The 27,647-nt window shown below is 39.5% G+C and overlaps 1 protein-coding gene across 1 annotated transcript; it reads right to left on the reverse strand.

Annotated features, from left to right (window-relative positions):
• Positions 1 to 500: 500 nt before the first annotated feature.
• ccdc69 (coiled-coil domain containing 69) lies at positions 501 to 27,647 on the reverse strand. Its single transcript, XM_047354495.1, has 9 exons — positions 27,523 to 27,647; positions 14,538 to 14,598; positions 9,982 to 10,160; positions 7,977 to 8,064; positions 5,599 to 5,672; positions 3,962 to 4,063; positions 3,763 to 3,882; positions 3,590 to 3,687; positions 501 to 2,643 (listed from the first exon to the last, which is right to left on the reverse strand). Exons 1-9 carry the CDS (start codon positions 27,541 to 27,543, stop codon positions 2,475 to 2,477), a joined length of 912 nt encoding a protein of 303 aa, XP_047210451.1. The 5' UTR covers positions 27,544 to 27,647; the 3' UTR covers positions 501 to 2,474.

Consider the following 27,647-nt stretch of genomic DNA (forward strand, 5'->3'; position numbering starts at 1 on the left):
GAAGGCCTTTTCCTTATCCAGTCTTAACCTTCTGAGTTTAGCTGTGAACCAGGGTTTGTCGTTGTTGTAACTCACCCTGGTGTATGATGGTACACAGCTGTCCTCACAGAAGCTGATGTAGGAAGTCACAGCCTCTGTGTACTCGTCCAGACTCGCCCACATTTTTTAATGCAAAAATGTGGGCTTAATGAAAAGCATGTTAATACCTTTCTTATGGTTGTTATCAGAATCAGCTTTACTGGCCAAGATTGTGTGCACAAACAAGGAATTTGACTTTGGTTTCAACCCGGTAGGGTATCTGGGAGGGTGGTAAGGAAGACACTTTGACACGTTAGTATGCCGAAATGAGCTTTGGCTGCGTTCAGGGAAGCCAAATTGTGAATACAAGAGCTCCATCAAGGATAAATTGAAGATAATTGAACAGAGCAGAAAGGTCAGATTTTTACAGTTCACAGCCACTACACTTTTAAAGCAACAGAAAAAAAAAAAAAAAATCAAACTTGGTTTTATTTTTTATTTCGAAAGCCAAGAAAACTGTATCTACATGAACATGAAAACAAATGCTTGCACTATTCGCTGAAAAAAACACTTTTGTACCAAGCAGAAATATTATTCAAGACTGTACAACACACCACAAAATAAGTCTATAGTACAATTTCCTGTAAAATCCTGGTCAAAGTGCTGGTGCATATTGACAGAGCTGACAAAACACTGACAACTTCAACTTTTTTTGGCAACATGTGTCAAAAACATCTCACAAAACAAATGAAGAATAATACAGTAACTGTTATGATTGCTAACAAGTATGTCCTGATCTCAATTAAACTAGAACAGAAAACATGAATATAACTCAAATAAAGAGTAAAATAAAAAGAAACAAAAAAAGTAAAATAAGGGAAGGTAGCACGCTAACCTTAAGCTGCTGTGCTGTGTTTAATTAAATTAATTGAATAAACTTGTAGACAGTCAGGTGAAGACATACAGGCTCATCACTGACCTCAGCTCTGAAACGAACTGCTGCTGTTGCTGTTAGCAAGTATTTACCGCCCCGAAACCTCAGAGCTAGCAGGTTAGCATAATTTAAGTTGGTTCAATGAAGCTGGCAAGAAAACAAATCTTGATTTATGTTGCAACTTGCTTTCCAAAGTCACGTAAAACAATGTCCACAGTGATACCACAAATTTAAACATACTGCTTAATTGAAATAACCAGTTGTTTGACAATATGCTCTAAATATATCTTCTGCTATGAAAAACAAAAAGATCTCAAGAGGCACATGGAGGATTTGGAAAAATAGTTGTATGTGGACCTGGGGAATGAGGATGAGTTTGCAGAAAAAAACAAAACACTAAGTATGTCAAGAAAAGACTAACTACAGTTGTTCAGTTTATGGTAACAAACCTCCCAGCATGGCATGAAGGCACAGATTGAAAAGTTCAACATCTGTATGTAATATGGCAGATCCTTGGGGGGAACAAGCAACCATTCCTGAGTGAAAGAACTCCATCCGTTACATCTGTCAATCTTTTGCAACGCAAGTCCTAAAATACTTTCTGACATCATCAACAAAGGACTCCAAAATGGATTTAAGTGACAACTGATTCCTTTAAAACCGTCCCTGAGCTCTGCAGAGAAGAGCCACACCCGCTGGTGGGAAACTAAAGTCGAAACTCTCTACGTTGACGAGCAAGGCACTTCACTTATGAGCCCAGAAGATGGCGCTACAGATTTAGACAATTCCAAAGAATCTATAGATGTTTGAGTCCAAGTGTCAAAGTTTAAAACCCTGACTGATTATTGTGATAATTAACACAATTTGAAAATTAGCATTTACTCCATCAAGAAAAAAATAATTGTGATCAGTATGTAGGACATCTCAATGAGGAAGACCTTACATTATCAGTTTAAGTTAGTGGCTTATCACGTTAATGATTGACAGAACAAAATGAAAATGTATAATTATGGATTTCCAAAGCTTAAAGCTAAATGACTTCTCATATTGTAGGATTTTGCTGATTTTCATCAATGTTTATGAACCAAAGCTTTACCACCAATAAGAAACAGTTGTGAGTTTTAGCACTAAGTTTAATCCAGGCTATCTTGAGGTTTTAAAGAAATGAAACCCCTTTACCGGGTTGCTTGTATTATCACATACTGAATGGTTTTCTTCTGTCTCTCAGTTTCAGAAACCACTACAATGAAATGAAAAGATAAAATAAAAAATAAAAAAACCTGCACAGCTCTAAACACAATGTTCTCAAAGCCTCAAAAATACCAGCCTGCCTGACAGCACACTGCAGAGAGACTCAGCCAGACATATTGAATCCAGCTTTTAGCATCCTGCACTGATGCAGCTCCAGAGATTTTAAACTGGATCCCAGATGGTTGTCAGATCAGTCTGAGTCTTGCACCCTGAGCAGTAAACCAGGCCATATGATTCAGAATCACACTTGGAGACCTGTGTGCGATCAGGGTCATCTGGGGGCGATCTCCTGCATCATGGCTGGCAGGTGGATCGCTGGACATGAATCTCTGTGTCTCAGTTTGAACATCAGCTGCTCTTTTTCCTGAGAAAGATTCTGGTTTACTGCCAACTGTCTCTCCAGCGCCACCTTCAGATCCTGTTGCTCCTTCGAAAACTGCCTAGAAAACAAATATGCAAGGAAAATTAACATGAGTTTAAAAGATAATTTAGGTAGTTTTCAAATGGTTCTAGCTTTACAGGTGCATCAAAATAAATTAGACTATCATTGAAAAGTTAATTTATAACAGTAATTCATTTACAAAAAGCGAAACTCATCTATTATATCAATTCTTTACATTCAGAGTGTTGTACTTCAACTAATGAAAACCGAGACGTTATGTTCTCCAGATATCTTACATAAAACCAATTACAAAATAATCTTTCATAGATAAATGTTAGGTCAAGGCCTACACAATCATGAAGAAGACTGTTGACAGTGGTCCAGAAGGTCATTGACATCAATCATAAAGAGAGTAAACTACAAAAGCTCATTGCTAAAGAATCTGCCTGTTCACAGAGTGCTGTATCAAAGCATATTAATGGCAAATTGAGTGGAAGGAAAAACTGTGATAAAAAAAGTTGCAGAAATAATTCAAGAGTTTGGGGAATAAAAGTAAATTTCAACCTGTTCTTCTTTTTCAAAAACACTGTAGGTATACATATTTACATTAAATAAATTTTTTTTTTTTTTATTTACCACCGAATTTACACATTTATATTTAAAACACTGAGAGCAAAATGGAACTGAAGCCAGAACGTTGTTTGTGTGCACAAAGCTGATGTTACATTTAATTAGGAAAATAAGGTCCAACTGACAAAAAGAAAAGAATGGAAAAATAACATCTAACTTCTATGAACTTTACTTTATAAATTTAATTACTAAAATAAATAAACACTTCAATGACATACACCTGTATAGGAACTTTTTTATTCTGAATAATTGAATTGAGCCTGCCTGTATGAAAGTGTTATTATAAACTGACAGCTGTTGAATCCTCTTTAAAAGAAATATTAGTTTAGTTGCAAGCTATCCTGGCCAGTAGGCAGCACCATATTCACACTTACTGAATGAGAGCCTGGCAGTTGTCAATTCGAACTTTCAGGTCCTCGTTCTGCTGCAGGATATAAACGATCTGGTCCTCCAGGGACAGATTCTTCTCCACCTGAACATAGGAAAAGCTCATCTTTAGTGAGATCTTTAAAAGCTTCAGGGATTTCATGTAACCCATTGCACCTACCAGGTCACCCATCTGCCGCAGCTTCCTGCTTTGCTCCTGCACACGCTCAGCCTTCATCTCAATAACAAACAGCAGAGACTCCTGCTCAGACTCCCAGAATGCACCTGGGCTACCATGCTCCTGAACAAAAGGATTTTGATAATGACCAATATGTAAAAATCTCCAAAAAGTACTTTACTCCAGCGGTGTTCAAGGCTACCTGAATATTTCTTTGCAAATCCTTCTTAAAGGTTGATTGTTCGACTCGCCTCTTCAGCTCGTTGTAGACCTGCAGCTCAGCTGTTAACTGCTCCACCGTAGCCTTCAGGTAGAGCACAATTACAAACATGAGTGGTGAAATTAGTAAAAACAGACCTGGTTTCATGTAATGATGTACTATCCTCTCCAGAAACACTTTGCTGTCCTGCAACTGGCCTGCTTGATGTCATGGTTCTGTTAAAACTAAATCCCTCTCATAATAATAATAATAATATATATATTCATATGTTTTTCTGACCTATAAAACTGTTTTTCTCTTCTGCTTATTTTAAAATACCGTTGCTGTGACTAAAGTCATTGCTACTACACAGGTTCTGTTTCTGTCATGCTGCAAAGGAAGTCCAAATTTGACCAAGCCATTGCTTCAGTTACACCAAAGTCCACTGATGATTAGCTAACAGTCCATTAAAGATGCTGCACCCACCGTGGTCATGAGGCCCAGTGAACCTTTGCATATTGAAGCAGGAATGAATGTTTGTTTGCATCGTACGCTATGCAACGTTGTCTATTTTTTGATGAAAGCTTTGGAAGACTGTTTTGGATTTTCAAATCTGCACGTGTTTAGATCTCTTAACATTTTCAAAGCGTATCATTTGGCTCTAAATCCAGTTTGAGGAGACTCCAGGAAGTTTTTTAATCCTGTGCCAAAAAGAAGCCCCTACCACTGGTCCATCCTATAAGTGACCTCCATCTGGCCGAGCAACTGTTTGTTCTGAAAGACATTCAACCATCATTGGTCGATGGGGAAACCGTACATCTGCAAAAACCGACCAGGCTATAAAAACAGAACTGAACAATGGTATGACTCGGACCAAAAGTAAGGCATCTTTTACCATCTTAGTGCTGGTGGTCTTATACTGATAGCTGGTTGTATCGAAATCCTCGTCTCATTTTCTTCCTCCATTAATCCCCTGTCTTTGATTCAGATATGTCATAAAAGTCCAAATTTAGAAAATTAAAATAACCTACCTCTTAACGTATGAGAACCAAACAGGTTCTTGATAACTTTCATTACCTTATTCAGCTTTAATTCGTACAGAAAATAGTGTATTTTTATTAACTCTTCCTTATCAAAATATGTGCAGCAGAGAAGTAAAATTGTTTGTCTTACAGATAAGTAGATACAATTCATCTTATTGTTTTTAGCTGAATCATAGTTGACTACAATCTTGGTAACTTAGGCTTTATTTTCCCCCTACAATCTTTAGTAAACTGTTTTCCATGCTAATTCTTTCAAATGAACTTTAAACCAAAAAATAAAAAGAAGTCTCTTTTTGTGAGAGCAATTTTTACTGTCAAAAGTAAGAATTCATGTTTCGGTTTGATTACATTTTATTGACAGGTTACAAGAATGGTTTAATCCTTGATTACCAATAATACAGGGTATGGACATTAAATCCTATAAAGTAGCTGATATTTGCTACATTTATATTCTAACATCTAGTTTTATTAAAACTGACTGAGATGTTTAACATGCAGAAGCTGATGTGGACATCAGCTCTAAGCATTCTCATTAACGTTAACTTCTTAAAAAACAATCTATGTTTGGCTTTGTGCCTTTTGTATTAACATGGATACCTTGAGGATATCTTCAGCCGCCTGAAACTTTTCTGTCAGTTGACGTTTCTCTTGATCATGTCTTGCCTGCAGCTCTGCAAGAAGCAGCAGTTTATTCTCAGCAACATCACATGATAAAATACACCGTGCAAACACTGAAGATTGTATGAGAAGCTGTTTCACAGTGAATCAACATGTGACTGTTTGGAAAAAAAACAGCAAACAGAAAAATTCAGTCAGGAATTTGAAGGGTGCCAATATAGGAACTGCCAGAAAAAACAACTTCCTTTTTTTAGTCCCACAAAAAATGGAACGAATATGATGCTGAATAAATATAACAATGAATATTGCTGAGTAATGTCAGAATCAGAGAAAATGCTTCTATTGTGTTTCTCTCCTTTTGGCTAGCCCACATCACCATTCTTTCATCAAACAAGGAGCGAGCCAAACATGTATGCCCCAATTAGCCCCGGCCAGAAAACTTCAAATCACTCGTACTTGTAGTATCCGGGACCGGGTCGCAGGGGCAGCAGACTCAGCAGAGACGCCCAGACGTCCCTCTCCCCAGACACCTCCTCCAGTTCCTCCAGGGGGAGCCCGAGGCGTTCCCAGGCCAGCCGAGAGACATAGTCCCTCCAGCGTGTCCTGGGCCTCCTCCCGGTTGGACGTGCCTGGAACACCTCCCGAGGAAGGCGTCCAGGAAGCATCCGGTATAGATGCCAGAGCCACCTCAACTGGTTCCTCTTGATGTGGAGGAGCAGCGGCTCTACTCTGAGCCCCTCCCGGATGGCCGAGCTCCTCACCCTATCTTTAAGGGAGTGCCCGGCCACCCTACGGAGGAAGTTCATTTCAGCCGCTTGTATCCGGGATCTCGTTCTTTTGGTCATGACCCAAAGTTCATGGCAATAGGTGAGGGTAGGAACGTAGACTGACCAGTAAATCAAGAGCTTCGCTTTTCGGCTCAGCTCTCTCTTCACCACAACGGACCGGCACAGCGCCCCCATTACTGTGGCAGCCGCACCGATCCGTCTGTCGATCTTCCACTCCATTCTTCCCTCACTCGTGAACAAGACCCCGAGATACTTAAACTCCTCCACTTGAGGCAGGAACTCCAAGCTGAAGATGGTAAGCCACCCTTTTCCAGTCGAGAACCATGGCCTCGGACTTGGAAGAGCCGATCTTCATCCCACCCGCTTCACACTCGGCTGTGAACCGCCCCTGTCCATGCTGTAGGTCTTGGCTAGAGGGGGCAAGCAGGACCACGTCATCCGCAAAAAGAAGAGACGAAATCCACTGGTCCCCAAACCAGACCCCCTCCGGCCCTTGGCTGCGTCTAGAAATCCTGTCCATAAAAGTTATGAACAGGACCGGTGACAAAGGGCAGCCCTACCGGAGTCCAACATGCACCGGGAACAGGTCCGACTTAGTGCCGGCAATGCGGACCAAACCCCTGCTCCGCTTGTACAGGGACCGGATGGCCCCTAATAAAGGGCCTCCAATTCCATACTCCTGGAGCACCCCCCACAGGGCATCACGAGGGACACAGTTGAATGCCTTCTCCAGGTCCACAAAAAACCGGTTGGGCAAACTCCCATGAACCCTCGAGTACCCTGCAGAAGGTGTAGAGCTGGTCCAGTGTCCCACGGCCGGGACAAATACCACACTGCTCCTCCTGAAGCCGGGGTTCGACTATCGGCCGGACTTTCCTCTCCAATACCTTGGCGTAGGCCTTACCAGGGAGGCTGAAGAGTGTCTTCAAATCACACGAAAGATATTTCCTAACCCAAAGTGGCAGAACCTCCTGGTGGCCACACATGTACTTTTTATCTCTAAAGTTGTTTAAGGTAGGAGAGGACAGGTTAAGGAGACACTTCAATCTCATTTTGACAGAAAACTAACTCCCAAAGCTGCAGAAGACACTGAGGTGACAGCAGACAACACTGGCTTAGTTTTAAAGCATAAGCTTTCCATGTGAAGATGAAACTGTAGTTATGAAAGTAGTTTAAATAAACAAACAAGTGTCTAAATATTTCAAATAGTCTAAAACATTTAGTGAAATCACTGTCAGAAGAACTTTCCATGGTCAAATCTTAAAAACAAACAGTTGTTTAAATTTATTTATTGTACTGTTTTTTTCTTTTTTCTTTGCTACGTGATTTTTTGTAAACTAGAAATTGTGACAGAACTGGAAGGACAAACTGAAACTTCTCCATTCCAACACAAGACAGCTCAAATACACACAAAGACATGTTAACATCCACTGAACAGCTTCACAAAATATTCACAAAGAAATGTGAACAGACTGCACAGACACTATAAACCCTAAAGGAATGCAAACAAAAGGCAGCACAAATGAATGAAACAAAAACTGCATGCGTGGAGAAACAATGAACGTTTACCTTCAACGTGTCTCTCGTGCTCTTCTACGGCTGATTTACTTTTGCGTTCATGCAGAACGTTCAGATCAGCTGTTGTCTCTGTTCTCACCTGCAGGTCATAGAACGTGAGTCAGATCCATTACAGAAAGATGGGAGTAAAAAGAAGGGAGACAAGTGCTTTACTGTGAAACTGCATAGCAGAACATCTTTATACATCTCTTAAAGTGACCTGGATTATAGCTTTCTGAAGGTGTTTCATTGTTTTGGCAGTTTTTGTTTTACAAACTTTGAAAAGACTGGGTGTTCAAACCGTTTGCCAGAAAGGTTGTTTGAAAAGTTGACAAAATTAGTGAAAAGTCTGAAAAGTGTATGACAAAGACAACAAGCAATTATGCGTTCATTGGAGGCAAACTCTGAAGGAATGAATTACTGGATCAGGAGTTGTTCACAGTCTGGGTCAGTTAGTAAGCAGGCAGACAGAACAACGTGGCTGGGAACATAAATCACGTGCAGAATAAACAACCTCCTGGCTGCTAACTCAGAAGGACACTTGACCTAAGCTGCAGGATTTCAGCAGCTTCTGATCATCAAGCAGAGTCAAGAGCACTCAGGTTGTTTTTTTTAGAATGCCAACAGCACCATGAAGGGAAAAAAATGGAACCCAGCGACAGTCATGACCAGTTTTAGAGAAGCAGGAGTTGCTGACTCTAGTGTGGATGATACAGATCTTTTAAATTCAGTAAAAAGTCCAGACGCTGACAGAAATAACAAATGAGACTTAATGCATCAGTTCTGCCAGAAAAAGTGAAATATCTGTACTCAAAGCTTTGCAGTACATTGCATTAAATTAAATTAAGGATTACCTTTACCTAACTATGAAAAAGATTTTACCGAATAAACAGTGCTGTGAAAAATATATTTGCCTCCTGAGTGAAGACTTCGCTTTCTTCCCTATGGTTTAGATTAACAAACAAATTTTAATATCAGACAAAGATAAACAGAGTAAATACAAAGTGCAGTCTTTAAATGCTTGTGTAATTTAAGGTGGAAAGGGTACATAAACTAACCTGGCAAAATTGAAAAACTAATTGCTGGTTGTGTCAACCTTAACTGCCATCAAGCATTTGCGATAACTGTTGAGTCTAATACATCAGTATAGAATAAATTTTGTCCTTCCTCTATGCAGAATTATTTTAATGCAGCTACATTGAAGGGTCTTTAGGGATTCTCTGGTCAGTCCACACAATACTTACATAAAGATGTTTATTTTCTTGGCAAGTTTGAGACAGGCCCCTGAGTTTTATTGGGTCAGTAGTGGTTTGGTGCCATTTTTGTCCAGTCTTTGTCTTACTGTTGAATCATCAATCAACTCGGATCCTAAATGAGATAAGGGAGGCCAACAGTGCTTTAGATGTTGTTCTGGTTGTTTTGAGACCTCCTGGATGAGTCACCAATGCACATGGAGTAATTTCAGTCTGCCACTCCTGGTAAGTTTTATATTTTTTCTCACTTTGTGGATAATGGCTCTTGATGTAGTTTGCAGGAGTCCCAAAGGCCTTAGAAATGGCTTTGTATCGTGTCTTATACTGAAGCTGTCACCGACTCCGTTTCTCCCATATTCTTTAGATTGAGGCATGGTGTATTGCATCCTAAATTTCTTTTAGCCTACTTCATATTGTAAGACGAAGGTTCTGTGTAAAAGACTGTTGATTCTACAGGTCTGGCAGTAATCAGCACTGGCTATGGCTTAAGCTCTCAGCTATGCACATAGGTTGTTGATCACAGTTAAATCATGATTGAACCAAAGGGACAATTATACTTTCCCAGAGAGTCAAGTTGGTTTGAATGGCTATTTAGTTTTAATAAATAAAATCATCATTTGAAAACCTTTATTTTTACTCGGGTTATCTTTGTCTAATGTTAGAATTTGTTTGATGATCTGAAACATTTAAGTGTGACAACAAAGCAAAGCAGAAGCAACAATTAAAAGGGTCAAATACTTTCTTATAGCACTGAAACTTCTCACCTTATCGAGGATGCTCAGAACAAGGGCACACCCTTCTTCTTCAGTATGGTGTTTCAGTAGCTCTGCCCTCTCTGAGCTCCCATTGGCTGAGAGCACTTCCTTTAAAATCTTCAGTTGCCACTCAAAACGCTCCAGCTGCTTCTCCAGACACACGTCCAGGTCACTGGACAAACGTTTACCTGCAAAGAAACAATCCAATTAAAAAAGAAAAACCTAGTACCCAATTCCCACACACAGTTTATATACTGCCCTCTACAGGATTAGAGAAGAGAAAGTGTAATACTGCACTTTTTAGGATTAGACACGGAAACACAGCAACAGCTGAGAGACACTGTCCTCTACAGACTAAACTAATTTTAGTAACCTCTGCAGACTAAAACAGGAGATTCACTACACATTTTTAGCCTGTTCACTTTTGGGATAACTTAAGTGTGTTTAATTGCATCTCTTTCATTTAATGAGAGAGTGACACAGAAAAAACATTGTTAGTATGAACACCTAATCATTTCAGAATGTGTGACAACTGTAAAAGATGTGTAGTGTGTCGCCAGGTTACATTTTTTATGATAAATCCAATTACATTTATGGAAAGGAAACATTGATAAAATATTTCAAAAAGTAAATTCAAGCCACTGAAATGAACAGCTGTTGAGATATATGGTCATAAATTAAACCAAAAAGGCATTTTCAGACTACCTTTGGGATTTTGGTTGTGTTTTTTAATGACATGAAAGGGGAACCCCGACACGAAACTTACTGCTGCTACAATGGCTGACAACAAAGACAGTAGCGAACAACCTGATGTTTCTTTAGATATATTTCAGTCACTACCAGAAAGAGACGTAGCAGAGTCAGAAGAAGAAAGTCAGCTGTTATCAGATGGCAGAGTACAAGTTTTGGGCGTAGCTCCTTATATGTTGGAGCCACCATCAGGGCTGACAGCGCCACACAGCAGTGAAACAACCAGAGGCGATGCTGAGCAGCATGGAGCAGTAGCCGCAGACACAACCGATGTTTCAATATTTAAAGACACAACCTGATATGTAATTCTTAAAATTTTATATTACATTCTTTAGAGAAACATTTATTTAAATATATCGTATGCATGTTTAATTTATCGTATTTTCTTAATGATAATTTCTCCTGATGATTAATATTATTATTTTGGATATGAACAATAAATGCCGATATCTAAATTTACTTTTGTGACAAGAAAGTATTCTTATCTGCTGAGCCTTTGTCCGTTTAGCAACAGCAGCAACAACCTTTTCTTTGGTGATCTTTTCACATCAGGGGCTCTGAACAGCGTGGCTATAGAATCTGCTTCAACATTCTCCTTTGTCTGTCAGATATCCCGACCTCTGACATAATTTCTCTTGAATTCAGAGGTTTCTTTTTCAAAGCAGTTTGCTGAAAAGTACTCCGATCACAACTGGTTGTTCTTGGTGGGACCAGCCCATCTGTCCCTCGTCAATTTTCCAGCTCTGATCCTCTTACTTCAGGAAAATACTGCAGACTAACAACTGCTGTTGTTGCATTGCTGCCACCACCAGCAATGCACCGTTTCACCAAATTATTCCATCATATAATGGTTTTTTAAGGCAACTTGGCTTCTACCTGAACAGTTTACCATTAATGTTCACACAATGAATGACTGAAGATTTCTCCTTTTCACGTCACTTCCAGGCGACTTTGGACTGGCAAATTTTAACAACAAAATATGCCTATTTTGTGTCACAATTGTCTGTTTTCACATCATTAAGCCTAATATAACATCAATTACTGCCTAATTTCTTCAACACTAAGATGCTTTCTTTCAATTTCTGCATTTGTGGGAAAAGCGTGTCACTGGCACTTTAAGGCTGAGAAGAGAACAACAGAAACACTGCCCTCTACATGTTGAGAGAACAAGGACAATAATAGAAATATAGACATACATGCGATTTTACAAATTTTGACCTAAGCATAGTTACCATCATAAACATCTGTTGTCCAAATACCATGGTAAACAGCTTAGCCCTAAAACATTCAGGAAGGCACCCTGACTGTTATTGATTACATCCTGAACATGAGGGGACATGACTTAAAACACACACACACACACACACACACACACACACACACACACACACACACACACACACACACACAGATCATTCATTTTAAATGACGTAGTCTGTTTGGATGAACCTGATGAGCTCAACACAATCTGTCACAAGCTCAACCAGAGCTGTTATTATGACTGTACCACACTGAACATGAACTCAAAGAGTTCGTTCAAAATATGTGCAAAGTTAAAATACTAAAGTCCAAAACATGAACCTTAGATGGCTTTTAAACAGAGGAAGCTTCCACTACTTCTAGGCTCATATAATTAAATAATAGCATTTTTTTGATAATCCCAGAACAAAGTGAGGTGGAAACAGGTCAGAGCCTGTCTACAGTTGAGCTAACGGCTTCAAGTAGACTTCATTCTGAGAAGTATGAAGAGGAAGAATGGCTCCTGAATGTGAACATAGCAGAGATAAAAAATATCCTAATGAGTCTGTATTAAACTGGAACATCCTGCACTGTAAAAACAGGCCTCACAAAGATGTTTTTCTCTGTGAACATGCAGGAGCTGATTCACATGACGACATAATGTCCCGTCTGAAATGAAATGAGTGGTTTCTGAGCTGTCGCTTAAAGTGCTCATAAACAGCAGGAAGTTAGGAAACGAGAGGTTTTACTGACTGTGAGTCACATTTCACTGCAGATGGTTCAGGCTCCCACAACCCCCCCCCCCCCCCCCCCCCACACACAAAACCAACACTTATTCGTCGTTTGGTAATCATCTTCACTGTGCGGTGATGAGTGGGGAAAGAGAGGTTTGTCAGTAATTGTCCTCTGCAGACCAGGAAGAACTGATTAACCATTTCGTCAATGTTAAAAAGTCCAAACTTCAACTTCTGCATTTAGATTTCCTTAAACATATAGGCTTTTCTTCTTGGTGTTACAGGAAGTTAGCTAAATAAAACAAGTCTATTTCCCTCAATGACATATTTTAACCAAATCAATTCTCATTTCATTTCAGACGGGACATTATGTCGTCATGTGAATCAGCTCCTGCATGTTCACAGAGAAAAACATCTTTGTGAGGCCTGTTTTTACAGTGCAGGATGATCCAGTTTAATACACTCATTAGGATATTTTTTATCTCTGCTATGTTCACATTCAGGAGCCATTCTTCCTCTGCATACTTCTCAGAATGAAGTCTAGTTGAAGCCGTTAGCTCAACTGCAGACAGTTTGAAAGCTTAAAAATGGTCAAACTGATCATTTCAACTATCACCCTGTTTTGTTTAAACACACTAAAACATGGCACATTTTACTAACAAGTTCTATGTAAAGCCTACACTTGGTCTTCTAAACTCGTTATAAAAGTGTGTTAATAAACTTATACACAAATATGTAACGGGGGAGTTCTCATCACAGAAACATTAGAAACAGGAAGTGAAGAAGGTAAGCTAAGTGAAACCAGTCAGAGGAGGAAACCACCTTCTAAAACATTCTGAAACATTTAAAGTCATGGAGGAAGAAAGGTTCATGCTCTATCAGTTCCATGCCATTTTACAGTGTCATTATTTACAAAACAAAACTCAACGAGAATGCAGAAGAAGCAAGTACAAAACCAAGAACAATACACCTCGCTAAAAACATATTGGCAGTGGGCCAACACAATGCCAGGAAGGAGAGACATCAGCAATAAAATTAGTGAAGCAACTGCTGCTTCCAGTTCATCTGGAAAGGATAATGACGCCATTTTTAAATATACTGAATGAGTATGGCTTGATGGAAAGAGCTGAAGGTAAAATCCTCTTCTCTCAAAGAGCATGGCAGCAACACTTATCCAGAGATGTTTGGCAAAAATGCACAACACAATAAAAAATAGACACCTAATCCCAACCGTCAAGCACAGTTAACTTCATTTTAGAGCCACAGGACCTGTACACCTTGCATCACCAAGTCAACCATGGCATTTCCGTTTACCAAAGTATTCTAGAGTCAAATATGAGACCATCTGTCAAAAGCATGCAGAACCCTACATACACCAGCAAATCTACAATAGAATGGCTGAAAAAAGAATCAAGGTTTTGCAATGGCCTAGTCAAAGTCCAGACCTCAACCTGATTGAAATGCTGTGTTGGGACCTTAAAGGAGCTGTGCTAAAACAAATACCTGCAAATTTCAAAGAACTGACGCAATGTTGGAAAAAATGAGTGAGCCAAAATTCCTTCACAACGATGTGAGAGACTGATAAAGTTATTGCTGCTAAATGTGGTTCAACAAGCTGCTGGATCATGGGATTAACTTAACTTTTTATTTCCTGTTTGGGTTCAGTTTTTGGTTGGTAAATAATAAAACTGTTTAATTTTGTTCCTCTGATTGGATTTAAAACCTACAGAGAAAAGGCTGATTTTTGTTTTGTCTTGAAAAATGAAAACAAAGTTAAAGAGCATACTTTTTCACACTCCATGTATTTAGATATAAAAAGTCCTCTACCAGATGGAAACTCACCTCCATCTTGACATTTGATGTCCTTCTGTTTCTTCTCACCTTTCTTGCCTTTGCTCTTTTTCTGTAGAGAAAAAAGTGGAATATGACTGAGTAACATTTATTTTTCCCTTTTGAGACACTTTACTTTCTAAGGAGTGAGGGCTTTTTCTCACAGCTGGAAATATGAACCAGTTTTGACAGAAAGTGATCATGAATCAGATAACCATCAGCACTGTGGTGTCAGCAGGATGTAACCCTGCTGGTGTTTCAAAAGCAAAGCCGCCACATTACAGTATGAGTAAAAGTTTCCACTGTGCTGTAAGAAATTCAGGATTTTATTAGATCCAATAAAGGGGGATGGTTGCAATCATTCATCCATAAATTAATACGCATTAGCTTATTTGAAATTAGACTGCAGAGCCATTAGGTCTGTAAAGGAAATACAAACATTGCCTCTGCAATACTCTTCAGCTCCTCCTGGAGGCATTCCCATGCCAGAAGGCACATGTAGTCCCTCTAGAAAGTTCTTGGTCTGCCCTTGGGTCTCCTTCCCAAGGAACTGGCTGACAAAACACCCTAAAGGAAGCATCCAGGAACTATCCTGAAGAGATGAACCACATCAGTTGACTCCTTTTGATGCAGAGGGGCAAAAGCTATACTCTGATCTCCCCAGATGGACGGAGCTCTGTTTAGTAGCTTGTGTCCAGGAGTTCCCTTCATGGAGAGGGTTGAAACATAAATAGACCAGTGTTTCGAGAGCTTCACCTTTAAGCTCGCCTCTTCACCACAAGAGACCAGAACAACATCCTCAGACCAGATGAAGCCCTGATCTATTGATCCATCTTACTGATCCTTTTTGTTATTCTAATGGATGAGGGAATCTCAAGGTCTCATTTTTTTCTTTCTGCAGTTGAAGACGATCAATTTACTTAAATGATGTCCCTCATTGTGAATTAGGACTAGAGGCGGCCCCTCACAGTATGCGGTCAAGGTTCTAAACTGGAAAAAGGTTGAATGCTCCCCCTGCATTGGAGTTAGACTCTGGCTCAAACTAGGAGGGACTCCCAAACATTCCTCTCTATCCAAGACAGAAGGGATAGTCTGTATGGCAAGTGTGGGGTCTTCCCTTAACATACTTCTTTAATGTATAGAAGCAGCAGATACCCTACAGATTACATTTATTTAACATTTTGTTCCTTTGGTCATGGTCCATATTTTACAGGTAAGGGTCAGAATGTAGACAGAACAGCTCCTTCTTCTCTGTGACAGACAAGAGCCACACCCACATTACCACAAATGAAGCCCTGATCGATCTATCTATCCTCCGCCAAGATTCTTTAACTCTTGCTCCTGATGCCGAATCTGAACCTTTAACCTGGTAGGCCTCAGGACATCCTAAGACATAACCACATCTATTGCAAAAACCTTGAGGTTAGAAAAAAAAAAAAAACTCCAGCAGCACCTCTGGCATTGTACCTACGGTTAGGCAGTTATGGTTGAACAGCCGACTGAATCAACATCAGAGGGATTCTAAGTGTTTAAAACACATTTTAAGACCTCACAGTCTGTTACAGACAGATGCAAAAAGAACCGAAACAAAACTGCACACAAACATTTAACTCCAACAATTCAAAGACCCCAATGTCCAGCAGGAGGAGCTGAATAAACGCTGTTCCTCAGTGCCAAACTGGAGCAGGAGCTTTCCAATGCTCCACAAGAGTGATGCTGTAACTTTCCCTCTTTTATGTAACTTCAGTTGCTCAAGGACAACAGACCACTGTTTGTGTTCTTGATGCTGGCATTAGGTAATCACTTCGAAAGAGACACTACATAAATCACAATGCAATAATAAAGAAAAGGATTACAAACAAAAATGAGCTGGTATATTTATGAGATAGCTCAGCTTGTGTTTTGTGCTGCTAAGAGTAGATCTCATTACACCGTTTGTCAGACACATGACCCATTATACCAGTCGGAAAACAGTGTGGTTGAAGAATTGCAATTTTCTTTGAAATACCAAGATTTTATTGGATCAAACTGTATGTCAAATCACAAAAAAATATCGCAGCTCTGCTTGTTTTCTTTTTTTGTTATATTTTTATTAATGCTTGAACTGTTAAAGGCCTCATAATAATCTACTCTTGGGATGTTACGGTCATTCTCATCATTGTGGACTGTACTACTGCCCACAACAAATTTCCTTTAGGGGACAAAGTATTTTTATCTCATCACTTATGGAGTCAATAATTGCACAGGGAGAAAACAATATCTCCAAATGTCAAGATGGTGTTGATGTGCAGCAGGTTTCTTCTTGAAAAGCTGCCATTTCCAGAAATCCAAAAGTAAACGATCGCCCAATCAGAAGGGTGATGTAAGTGCCAATAATTTTGTGATTCGGACTCTTCCAGACTCACATGGACTGTCTTTATTTCAACCATTTCATTATATAAGAAGTTTTAACCAGCCCTCATTTTGCCCCCATCCCCAGCCATATTCCATATTTAGATTCTCATGTAATTTTTGAAAGTGGTCTTAACCAAACATCCTCCAGACTTTCTATAGGTCTTTCAGAGTTTTTCTTTGGACTTTCTCGCTTCTTCACTCTATTTCAGTCCAGTCTTGCGTGGGGTTGTGACAGCACAAAGTGCAGTGTACTCTTTTGCAAATAAAGATATCTGACCTTTTGTCTTTGAGAAACAGGAGAAAGAAACCCGGCAAAGAACCTGCACAGGCCAATCAGATCCTCCTTCAGTTTAGATGTGTTGGGTCCATTGCAGGGTGGTCCTATTTGGCTTATTTGGATCCCGTAATCAACAACCAGGCAACAGAGTGCTTGTTAACTGTAGAGGACTCCACAAATCTGACATTTATGGAAAAGTGGCAAGAAGAAATCCATTCTTGGAAGTAAGCCTTAAGAAGTTCAGTTTGCCACGAGCCAGGTAGGAGAGGCAAATACATGCAAGAAAGTGCTCTTGTCAGATGATATCAAACTTTAACTTTTGTGGCTGACGCTGAAAACAATGTTTTCTGTGAGGCAGAAAACTAACATACATATAACTTAGAACACAACTTAGAACGCATGGAAGCATTATGCTAGGAGAATGCTTTTTGTAGCAGGGACAGGGAAGCTGGTCAGAGTGGATAGGAAGCCGACCAGCTTTCCTATCCCTGCTAGAAAAATAACATCACGCTAAGACAATGTTTTTTTTGAAGATGCTGTCAACAGGGTAATGTCAGGCTGAAAAATGATTTAACTCCTTAGACAAACTAAATGAACAGGTGATTAGATCTATGGCTAGTCATGCTCTGTGGAGAACTAAAGCTTGTGATCTTTTCCCATTTACTGTAGCTAATAGTCAACTAATCAGTAGTAAAAATCTGCAGAGAGAGATAGGACTCAACTAAAAACCTGGACACTCCCACAGGTTCAATTTATTATTTTGCAATTTGTTTCTAGTTTATGCAGATTTCTAAATTTACCTCTGTGTTTCTCAGCCTTCAAGTCAACAGTTACATGAAAGTGTTGTTGATCTGGATTACTTCACAAAATACGGAATAAACATCTCAGAGCAGTGATAGATCCTGATGCCTAAAACCCACCCAGCTCTGCTCTCTGTAACACAAACACTCACTGAGGCATGGATCCAAACCCATGCAGAAATCACCTTACTAGTCAAACACAGAGAGGTCAAAAAATCACACCTTAAATCTGCTGCTCCCCTCATACACTGCATAAACACTTTATTCAAGCCGAGCTCGAACAATAAATATCTGTGGTTCCAACACATTGACTTGGAGTAGAAGGAAGGCGAGCAGGAGGAAGAAGGAGAAGGTGGTGGTGAGGAGAAGTATGTGTTCCCGCAGGGGCCCTCGCCTTCATAAAGACGATAAATCTCGGTAGAGGCTCCTCTCTTCTGTTTGAACATAGCTTAGCCTTCAAGACCAAACCTCACTGCACAGAAATGTACAACAGAGTAGAAACCAGGCTTGGCAGAGCATCCAGGCTGTCATCTGATTGGCTCATTTAAACTTCATGGGTGGGGCTAAATTAACACCAATTATGCCTTCAGAAAAAGCTGCTAAAATCTGTAAAATCATCACAAGTCATAAAGATTTCACTAAACTCTGCTTAAAAAAAAAAAAAAAAAATCATAAAATTCACTAGAGATATTTCTATACACTTATGAACATTAATCTCATTTCCATCATGACAGGATTATACACATAACTGCTAATCTCTATAAAGAACTGGGTGAGGGAGTTTGAATTTACTTTGGATTTTGTCAAATTCTCAAGTGTTTATAATCATAGTTGTGGGCTCAAATATAAACATACATTTATCAAACTCTTTTAATAGGGAGCACTTAAGGTTCTAGGGTGTCTAAACCTGATAAGTCTCAATGCCTATCAACTACTGGTCAGCAACAATAATGGAGTCCAGCTGGTAGTTTCTCTTTGCCAACAAAAGGATGCTTTGTTTGACAGCTCTTATTGGATTGGCAACACACAGTGAAAGGGGAACATACAAGAGACTCAGAGAAGATCTAAGAAGAAGAAGAAGAATTTAAAGTATTTCAGAGCCCTTTCTAAAGAACTCCAGATTACAAGGTCTTCAGTTTAAACAACTTCCATCAGCTCTTAGACGGAAACTTGGAGCTGCCCAAATGGGACAAACAAAATGTTTTTAGGAGAAAAGCTTCATGATCAGATGAGACATAGACTGAGCCATTTGGCCACAATGCCAAGAATAATGTAAGGAGTATGTATAGAGGACTCAAAGTGAGACTTTCATACCTAGGAACGCTGTACCAACTGTCAAGCATAGTAGTGGTAGCATTATGCAAATGGCTGGTTCAGTGCCAGGTCCATTGCATAAAGTGGATGAAACAATGGAGACGAACTACCACTAAATTCTTCAACTTTACTTTGAATCAACAGCTAGCTGGCTGACCCAATTGGGTGTTTCTAGTGGAACAATGATCAAAAACACACATTAAACTGGATTCAAAATAGATGAGGCAAACTTTCTGCTCAGCTCCTGCCTTTTTATTCGACACTTGCCTCTGTCCAGAGCGAATGCTGCATTAATTTTTATTGACATGCATTCTAAATATTTAAACAGCAGTGCATTTGTATAAACTGCAAATGAGAAGACAAGCATCTTAAAAAGGACCAAATGTGTCAGTCAGAAACAGCAAACGTAGAATTTCGAGGCTACAAAAAAACCTGAACCAGCTCCTGCTGAGATCTGATGGATCAACTCACCACCAAAAACACCAACAGCGACTCACAGAGGAAGCTCACCACAAAGAATTAAAGACTCTGGCTCAACAGGCTGTGAAAGGCTTTAGAGTTGGGTTATTAAGAGCAACACTTTAAGATGAGTAAAACAAACCTGAGCAGTACAAGCAGCAGTTTGGATTCATTCACAGCTCCTTTGAAGAGTTACGAGTTTCTCTGTTATGACCGACCAGAAGCTCAGCAAAAAGAGGAAAATATCTGCATGTGATTATTTTCTAGGTTTACAAGCAGCTATCTGTTCCCTGATTACTAACAGAGGTGCTGGTCCACGTCATGTACTTCTGACACATCTTTACAAACTAACCAACAACTCTGATGGATGTCTGAAAGCAGTCAGCCGATCGGGTGTCAGAGGTTTCACAATTAAAACCACGTTAGGTACAGATAAACTTTTAATGCAGTTGGCTTCAAAGGATGCAGGAAGTTTTGTTCCTGCTTTTTCAGACAGATAGCTGGGAAAAGTTAATTCTTTCTTGTTGGATTTAGACCCTTTTTTAACAGTTATGTGCAACAACACAGCAGAAGTTGGGGGTTTAGAAACTGATGCAGATGTCTGCCACTTTTTGTGGGGATAAAATCTTTGGCTTTAACAGAAGGTTTCCGATCATCTGGGCCCAGGGCGCCGAGTCCGGAGGTCCTGCAGAGTTCTCCTGCATTGAGGAAGAACGAAGAGGGGGAGCGACATGTTTCAACATGTAGAACGTATCATCATATCAGGAAGCAGCAGTGCATCTCCTCTGATTTCAGTTTTATTCTGAGATAACAGCTGATTTAAATTCCACATTTATCCGATTATTACATTAAACCATATACCCAAATCCTCTGACTAAATAATAGTTTTGCACGTCCTCTGAAATAAGTGCTGCAAAGCATGAAAGAATGAAGAACATTTCTGGATAGAGATTTTGTTGTTTGAAGCGTTGGACAGAAATTCCTGCCCCTCACAACACCAACTATGAAGATAAAATGTTTTCCATCTTGGCAGGCCAGACAGAAAATCAAAATACGTGAGAACATTACTTGCACATAACAGGCACCAAATGGTTGCTCAAATGGGCAACAAAAGCCATTTTCTAGAGTTGCCCCTTTGTCTCTGACCCTGTTTTTGTGTTCTTAAGCTGCACACTTCATTTGTTGTGAACATTTCTAAACCAGGAAAATGTGGAATGGTCCCTCTAGCTTGGGAATGAGTCCCTGCTCTAAGCAGAGGAGTATCTTGGTGTCTTGTTCCTCAGTGACGGCTGGCTGTAGCAGGAGATGATCATAAAATAAACCTTCTCAAAAATGTCAGAATATGAAAAAAAACAAACTGTAATTTTAAACAGTCTATGCGAACACCTGGTTTTCTACTGTATATATTCCTCTTGGCCAGAAAAAGCCTTGAGATCCACCAGGAGGTATTACGGAACGGGATCTCTGGAACCTGTTATCTGACCTCAGCTAAGCAGGATGAACATTAGGACACTTGAATGTAAAAAAAAATCTAATCCAATACAATCAAATCCAGTAGGTTGTGGAAAAGGCAGAAGGTTTAACAATTCACAAAACGTTTTATTTTTTGATTTTGTTTATTCAGAGGGCGAGAAACAAAAGGATTCAGACCTGCAAGAGTGTTTTTAAAGTAAAGAGATTTTTCTGATGATAAATCTGAAAGAAGAGAAAATGACTTTCTCTTTTGGATTGGTAGACATGTATCCTCTTAATAAGGACAAGTAAATAGTTCCCATTATCAAAATACCTTTTCTCAGAGGAGAGATGGGTCAGCACTTTCAGAATAAAACATAACTGTAAGACGTGAACTTTAGCTAAACCAGTTCCTCCATATAAGCTGTTGAAGCATCTATTCTCTAAGAAATGTCAGTACTTGCCGTTGACCTTAGTTTTAAGGTCATAAAGTTCAGCTTGATGTTCAGATATCCTCCGTCCTGCTGTTTAGCTTTGAGGCTTTCAGGCGCGCTGCTTCGTCTTTTTGTTTTAAATCATCTTCGCCATGCCAGGTCTTCTTTCTCCATAAACAGTTTGCTCAGTGAGCTAAACTGTTAGCCCAAACAGAGACTAAAGATAGATTTCAGTTTGGAAACAGTGATGACAAAGTCCCATCCAAGCAAAAGCCGGACAGGTCTGAACCTACCACAGTCCACTAATGAAAGATCTCTGACATCAAACAAGGCAGACTCCTGTAAGAGTCCTGCATCCTGTTTCCACACAGAGTGCACCTAATGAGAAAATACTGTCCAAGTGGGATTAAACTTCCAGGCTATAACTGTTCCTTGTGCATCTGATCAAGATAAGGTTCTCTAATGTGGTCTTGGACAAACTTGGGTTCAAATTGCTAAACAAAGGTGGACAGAAATGTCCCTGACCTGACTGGACTTGAATGTACCAAAACATGTAGCATAACACAGGCCTGACCTTATTAAAGCTGCAGTAATGGGCACTCAGTGTTTACATTCAAAATGTCAGAACTTATTTGGTCTGTTTCAAAGAATAATCCTGTTAAATCCATCAGGGTGGGACTCTCAGCCTGTTGGACCAACCTGCTTCTGTTCTCAGCTTATCAAGGATTTATGCAGCTTTCCTGTTACACAACAGCTTCTGGTGACGGCTTCTCTGTTGAAGAAATAAGCCTGGAGGAAATCTGATGGCTGCAGTATCCCTTTTTGTTCTCTTCAACTGAAATCTTCCCTTTGATTGGCAGCTCTTTAAGTGCCGAACAGAAATGCACAAATCAGGCTTTCCCTGGAATATACTGATTTCCACTTTTCCTTGATGTCCAACTGGTTGATTCTGTTAAATTAAGAAACTACAAGATCATTTCCATTTATGCAACAAAGTAACAGTACCGTAATGTTATTTTTTTTACTAAACTCAAAAATGTTAATGTAAATCTATTTAAAAATGCACTTAAAAAGAAAACGTTGAGTTCTTAGTTTTGATGCATTTAATGAATAGGAAAACAATTCTGTTTTTTTTAGTGTTCCATCCAATTTTATCATGAAGCAGTGCTGATCAATAGAAAATCTGCAGATTTGGATTTATTGGTGTATCTCTACAGCAGGTCAATAATCATGGTCAAACATCACTCACTTCGGACCTCAGATAACTGGATTATGAAGTTCCAAACAAGACATCTCGGCTTAAAGAGTCTGTTGGGATGGTTTCAGGAAATGTTTCCTGCTTATTCCAGCTATTAATCACAGTGCTCCATGATAACATTCTGGAAACTCACCACAGAAGCTCTTGGACTTATTGTCAAGAAACAGATCTCCAAAATTCCTGCCTGACGCCCCAATTAGTAATTATCAAAAAAGAGAAAGAGCATCTTGAACCAATCACAGCAAACTATGTCCTTAAATTGAAAGAAACTAAAACAAAGAGTTGAAACTCAAACATGACTCAAACATTGTGATCCTCACAATTTACTGATCCATGATATCTTGACAAAAACAATTCTGTTCCAAAACAATCATTTCCTCAATAGATCTCCAGAGATTTCTGCATCATCCTTCTAAAGTATAAAGCAGCTGTTCCTAATCTTACCCGCATTCTCTCTTATCAATCTGGTTCACATTGTAACATTCTTGATCTGATGATTTCAGAACCTTGCCATGCCTCATTGAGAGTACAGAGGCTTCCAGGTGGTGTCCAACCAGTGACTGTTCCTCATTTAGTAAAAGCTGTGGAAAACAATCCGTTTTTGCGCTGTTGTTCCCACAGTTGGTGGAGAAATAGGTAAGGGCTCAGGTGTAGGTTTCTCCTTGCATCTACAGAGCAACATTGGAAGCAATTCTGGCACTTTAAACAAATCCTGATTTTTACCTTTCAACAGAGAAACAATTATATTAATCCAACAGAATCTTAAACATGTCTCTGTCCATCTCCAACCACTTAATCTGACACCTATAAATGGTAATTATTTTGTCCCCAATGGAAAATTAATTTGCAGCATGTCCACACATCCAACAGCAAATTGCTGTACACGATACTGCAAAAAAAATAAAAAAAAAAGATCCAAAACCAGGTGTAACAACAAAACCAGAGAACCCCAGACCTCTTTAAAGGTAATCTGGGAAGATGGGGAGGTTCCCAGGAACGCTGTGAGATACAACCTCCTCAGCAACTTCTGAGTCTGCAACCAGATGGAAATGTGCACAATGTGTCCTTAGAAAGGCTATCAGAAGACGTCCTTATAAGATGCGGCTGTAAGATAAAACCTCTCCAGTGAGTATGGGGTCTGCCAAAAGGTCTCCTTCCAGAGGGACAATATAATTAGACTCGCTCCTTTTGATATTCCAGTGATTCTACTCTGAGCTCATCACCAAATCTCTAAGCACGAGTTGATCCACCCTGCAGAGAAAAGCTCATTTTAGCCATTTGCATTCTGGATCACATTGTCTCTGTGATTACCCACAACTCATAATCATAGGTGAGGGTTGGAATATAGATTTACTGGTAAATTAAAGCTTGACTTTCTGCTCAGCTCTCTCTTCACTACAACAGACCAGCACTACATCATCACCACTGCCTCTATCCAACAATATCAAGCTACATTTTAGCTCCACTCATAAACAAGACCCAGAGGTCCTTAAACTCCTCCACTTGGGGCAGTAACTCATTTGCAACCCAAAAAGGGGAATACAAACTTATTTTCCAGACTTTAAGGTGCTACTCTTTTTTGCAGCTGTCTCACACTCAGCTGCAAAAACATCTGGTACAGGCTAGAGCTCATGCTATAAAGCCAGCAGGATCTCCCCATATGCAAAAACAAGTGAAGAAATTCAAAGTCCTCTAAAATAAGAGATTACTTACCCTATGGAGGTGCTAAGAAAGTTAAACAATAAAAATGTAATCCACAGTATAATGCAGAATGTCAGAAGCAGTGAATTGGCAATAAGGACTGTGGACCTTCCCTAACAATCTAATCAATTTCAGCATTTTACACTAAGCCGATGCTGAAGCAACAGAGCTGGTGGACAAACCTGAACAATGCGTTGCACGCTCCTGTAACACTTGCCATTAGGAAGTATGGTTGTCAAACCAAAGTGCTTCATTTATGAAGCAGGAGATTAAGTCTTTCTTTAAGTTTTCTTTCCATACGAAATCCTGGAGTCCCCACAAAAAGAAAAAAAGAAACACAAACAAAAAATAAAAGCATGCTACGAGCCAAGTTATCAAGGCATCTTATCAGTGCGTCAATATGCAAAGACCATCAGCAGAACTGAGATAACCATCCTGGACATCATCAGTGACGAGCGAGTATAGCGGAACAAGGTCGCCATACTACTATAGGCTATTTAATAACACTTATTAAATTAAAATACTTATCAAGCATTTCAAGTTAATTTCAGAAAAGTATTTAGCTTAACAAATAAAACAGTTTCTTCCCTTTCAAATTAAACAAGTCCTATGTGTTTAAAATATTTGGAAACGTACAATTTCAACAACTTTATAAAAATTATTTTATTCAATTTAACTAAATCCCTTTGAAATTTAAGACAATTGCCTTTTTAGGCGTTTAAAAATGGCTAATTTTAAAACATGGAATATCGAAAAATAAAAGTGGAGAATAAGAAATTTGGGGGAAATAAAGCTGGCCTTTACTGGTCCCTAATAAGGGGCCAATGAAAGCCAGTTTCCTTCAGAATTTGATTTGTGTATTATGCTGCTTTTCAGATCATTTTACTAGAGGAAGAAGAACACTTTGTCTTTGTTGCTCCACTCCATACATCTTATTCTTATGAATCCTGCTTGGGTTATAAGGTTCTAAATTTGTTCAAATATTTTGTGTACAGATAGAACAATTTACTAAACTGCAACAATCGTTATGTGAAACAAGAACTGACTTACAGTCTGGGTTTAGCAATGCACAGCACTTCTACAGCAACAAGTAGTAAATTATTTTACTGGTTTTGTAGATAAAAAGCAACAGTGTGCAGCTCTTTTTATTGATTTATAAAAAGCCTTTGACACAGCTGACCATGAAATCATGCTGAAAAAGCTCTTTGACATTAGACTCTCTCAGCTATCAGTTGGTTTAAGAACTACTTGTTCAGCAGGTCACAGTGTGTACAGGAATAGTCTTTCTTACACTTCAGGAATCCAAGGGTGTTCCACAAAGCTCTATCCTAGGTCCCCTTCTTTTTATAATCTGGATCAACTGTTTAGATAAATATGTGCCACATGCTAATTATCATTTTTATGCTGATGACACTGTCTTTTATTGTGCAGTTCACACAGTAATAAGTACTTTAAATAGGGTACGAACAGCTTTTGATGCGGTTCAGTCCAATCTGGGTGATCTTAACCTTGTTTTAAATGTCATTTTGTCATTTTTTTTTTATATTAATTGAACTCAAAAAATGCATTGAAGTATATCCTGTTGGTTGATGAATTTACAGTTTGAAAATGGTGGTAGTTTTTATTTTTGTTGCATTTAATAAAAAGGAAAAATAAATTTGGATTTCTAATTTATCAGCCTTTGACTTCCTAACTAAGGGAAAACTGATTTTGTCATCTGGCCAAGAGGTTGGGCCATTTAATTTGATTTCTATTAAATGTCTCTAATTTGTTTGATCAGTATCAAACAGTATTGATTAAATCAACAGGAAGGATACTCAGCAGGTTCCTTAAATTCATGTATGGTTGTTCGTAGGACTTTTGTAATTTTTTAATTTGTGCTTGAAATCTTCTGACACCAAACATTGCTGCCATTTGGGCTCTAGCAGGAAATAAACATGATCCGGAAAAAAGTTTAGAATAAAAATGATGAAAATGTGTTTAAAGGAACAACACAGCACTACAGATCAACCTTGGAAGCATTTCAATAGAGAATCAGAATGCATTCAAGTAAATCCAAAACAAAGTCCGAGTCTGCCACAACAGGTCCACGGGCCTCATTTTGGACACCACATGCAGTCACTTTCTATCAATAACCAGAGGAGGACAGCAGCTGTCAAACTTCATGTTTTCCGTCTGAGAGAAGGAATTACAGCCAGGAGTCCTGCAGGACAGGGACTGCAAGCCATGACGGCTTCCTGTAAGAGACTGACAAAAAGTAGAATACTGAAAAGCACCTGATCACTCCAAATCGTTCAGATTTCTTTAAAAACTTAAAAAGGGCATGCTGGTTCAAGCCTGGGTTTAGATTTTCCAACTAAAATAATCCAAACAACCTGGTCTAAGTTAAATGTCATCCAGGTTCTGGCCACATGTAGTCCAAGCAAGACGAAATAGCCTGAATTCTGAGCCAAAAGTGAGCCAAATAACAGCCCGTGTGGATGCAAATGTGTCTGGATTATTTCTCATAAAAAAACAGGTAAACACATCTTATCCCGAACATGTTGCTTTTAAAGGTTTTAAACAAATCTGAATTGTTGTGTCTGGAGTGTAGAGAGAGGGGCCAGGCGTGGGAAAACCCTCAGATTCAAACAGCAAGCTGATTGAAAGCAGATGTTCACAGAGCTGAGGTCGCATTTTATCTGTTGGACAGAAACCGACCAAAGCCTCTGGCCTGTCCGTTTGGTCCTGGTCCAGAGGTAGGGTAAGATATGTGGGGTCAAGCAGAGCTCTGGAGCCGCTTAATGGAGCAGCGGGAGAAGCAGCCGCCGCTGGCCGCCCGCTAAGTAGCATCCACCGGATAAACAAACCAAACTCCCCCCTTGTAACTCTCCACAGTGTTTTATTCCTTTTCAGCGGAGTTTCTCACCTTGCTGTGGCTGCAGCCCATTCCTCCACCGCCTCGGAGCTCTGCTGTTGGCTTCTCTCCGGTGCTCCGTCCCGGTGCTCCAGATCTGCTGATGACAAACTTTCAAACTAAGCAAAGAAAAAAAA

The sequence above is a fragment of the Girardinichthys multiradiatus genome, chromosome 23 (assembly GCF_021462225.1).
Source record: "Girardinichthys multiradiatus isolate DD_20200921_A chromosome 23, DD_fGirMul_XY1, whole genome shotgun sequence".
Lineage (NCBI taxonomy): Eukaryota > Metazoa > Chordata > Actinopteri > Cyprinodontiformes > Goodeidae > Girardinichthys > Girardinichthys multiradiatus.

Excerpts from the sequence above, each read along its gene's own strand:
- ccdc69 (XM_047354495.1), bottom strand. The coding sequence starts at position 27,543 with ATGGGCTGCAGCCACAGCAAG. Across the intron at positions 5,673-7,976 it reads GCACGAGAGACACGTTGAAG|AGCTGCAGGCAAGACATGAT; the intron begins GTAAACGTTCAT and ends TGCTTCTTGCAG. Across the intron at positions 4,064-5,598 it reads CGGCTGAAGATATCCTCAAG|GCTACGGTGGAGCAGTTAAC; the intron begins GTATCCATGTTA and ends CTCTACCTGAAG.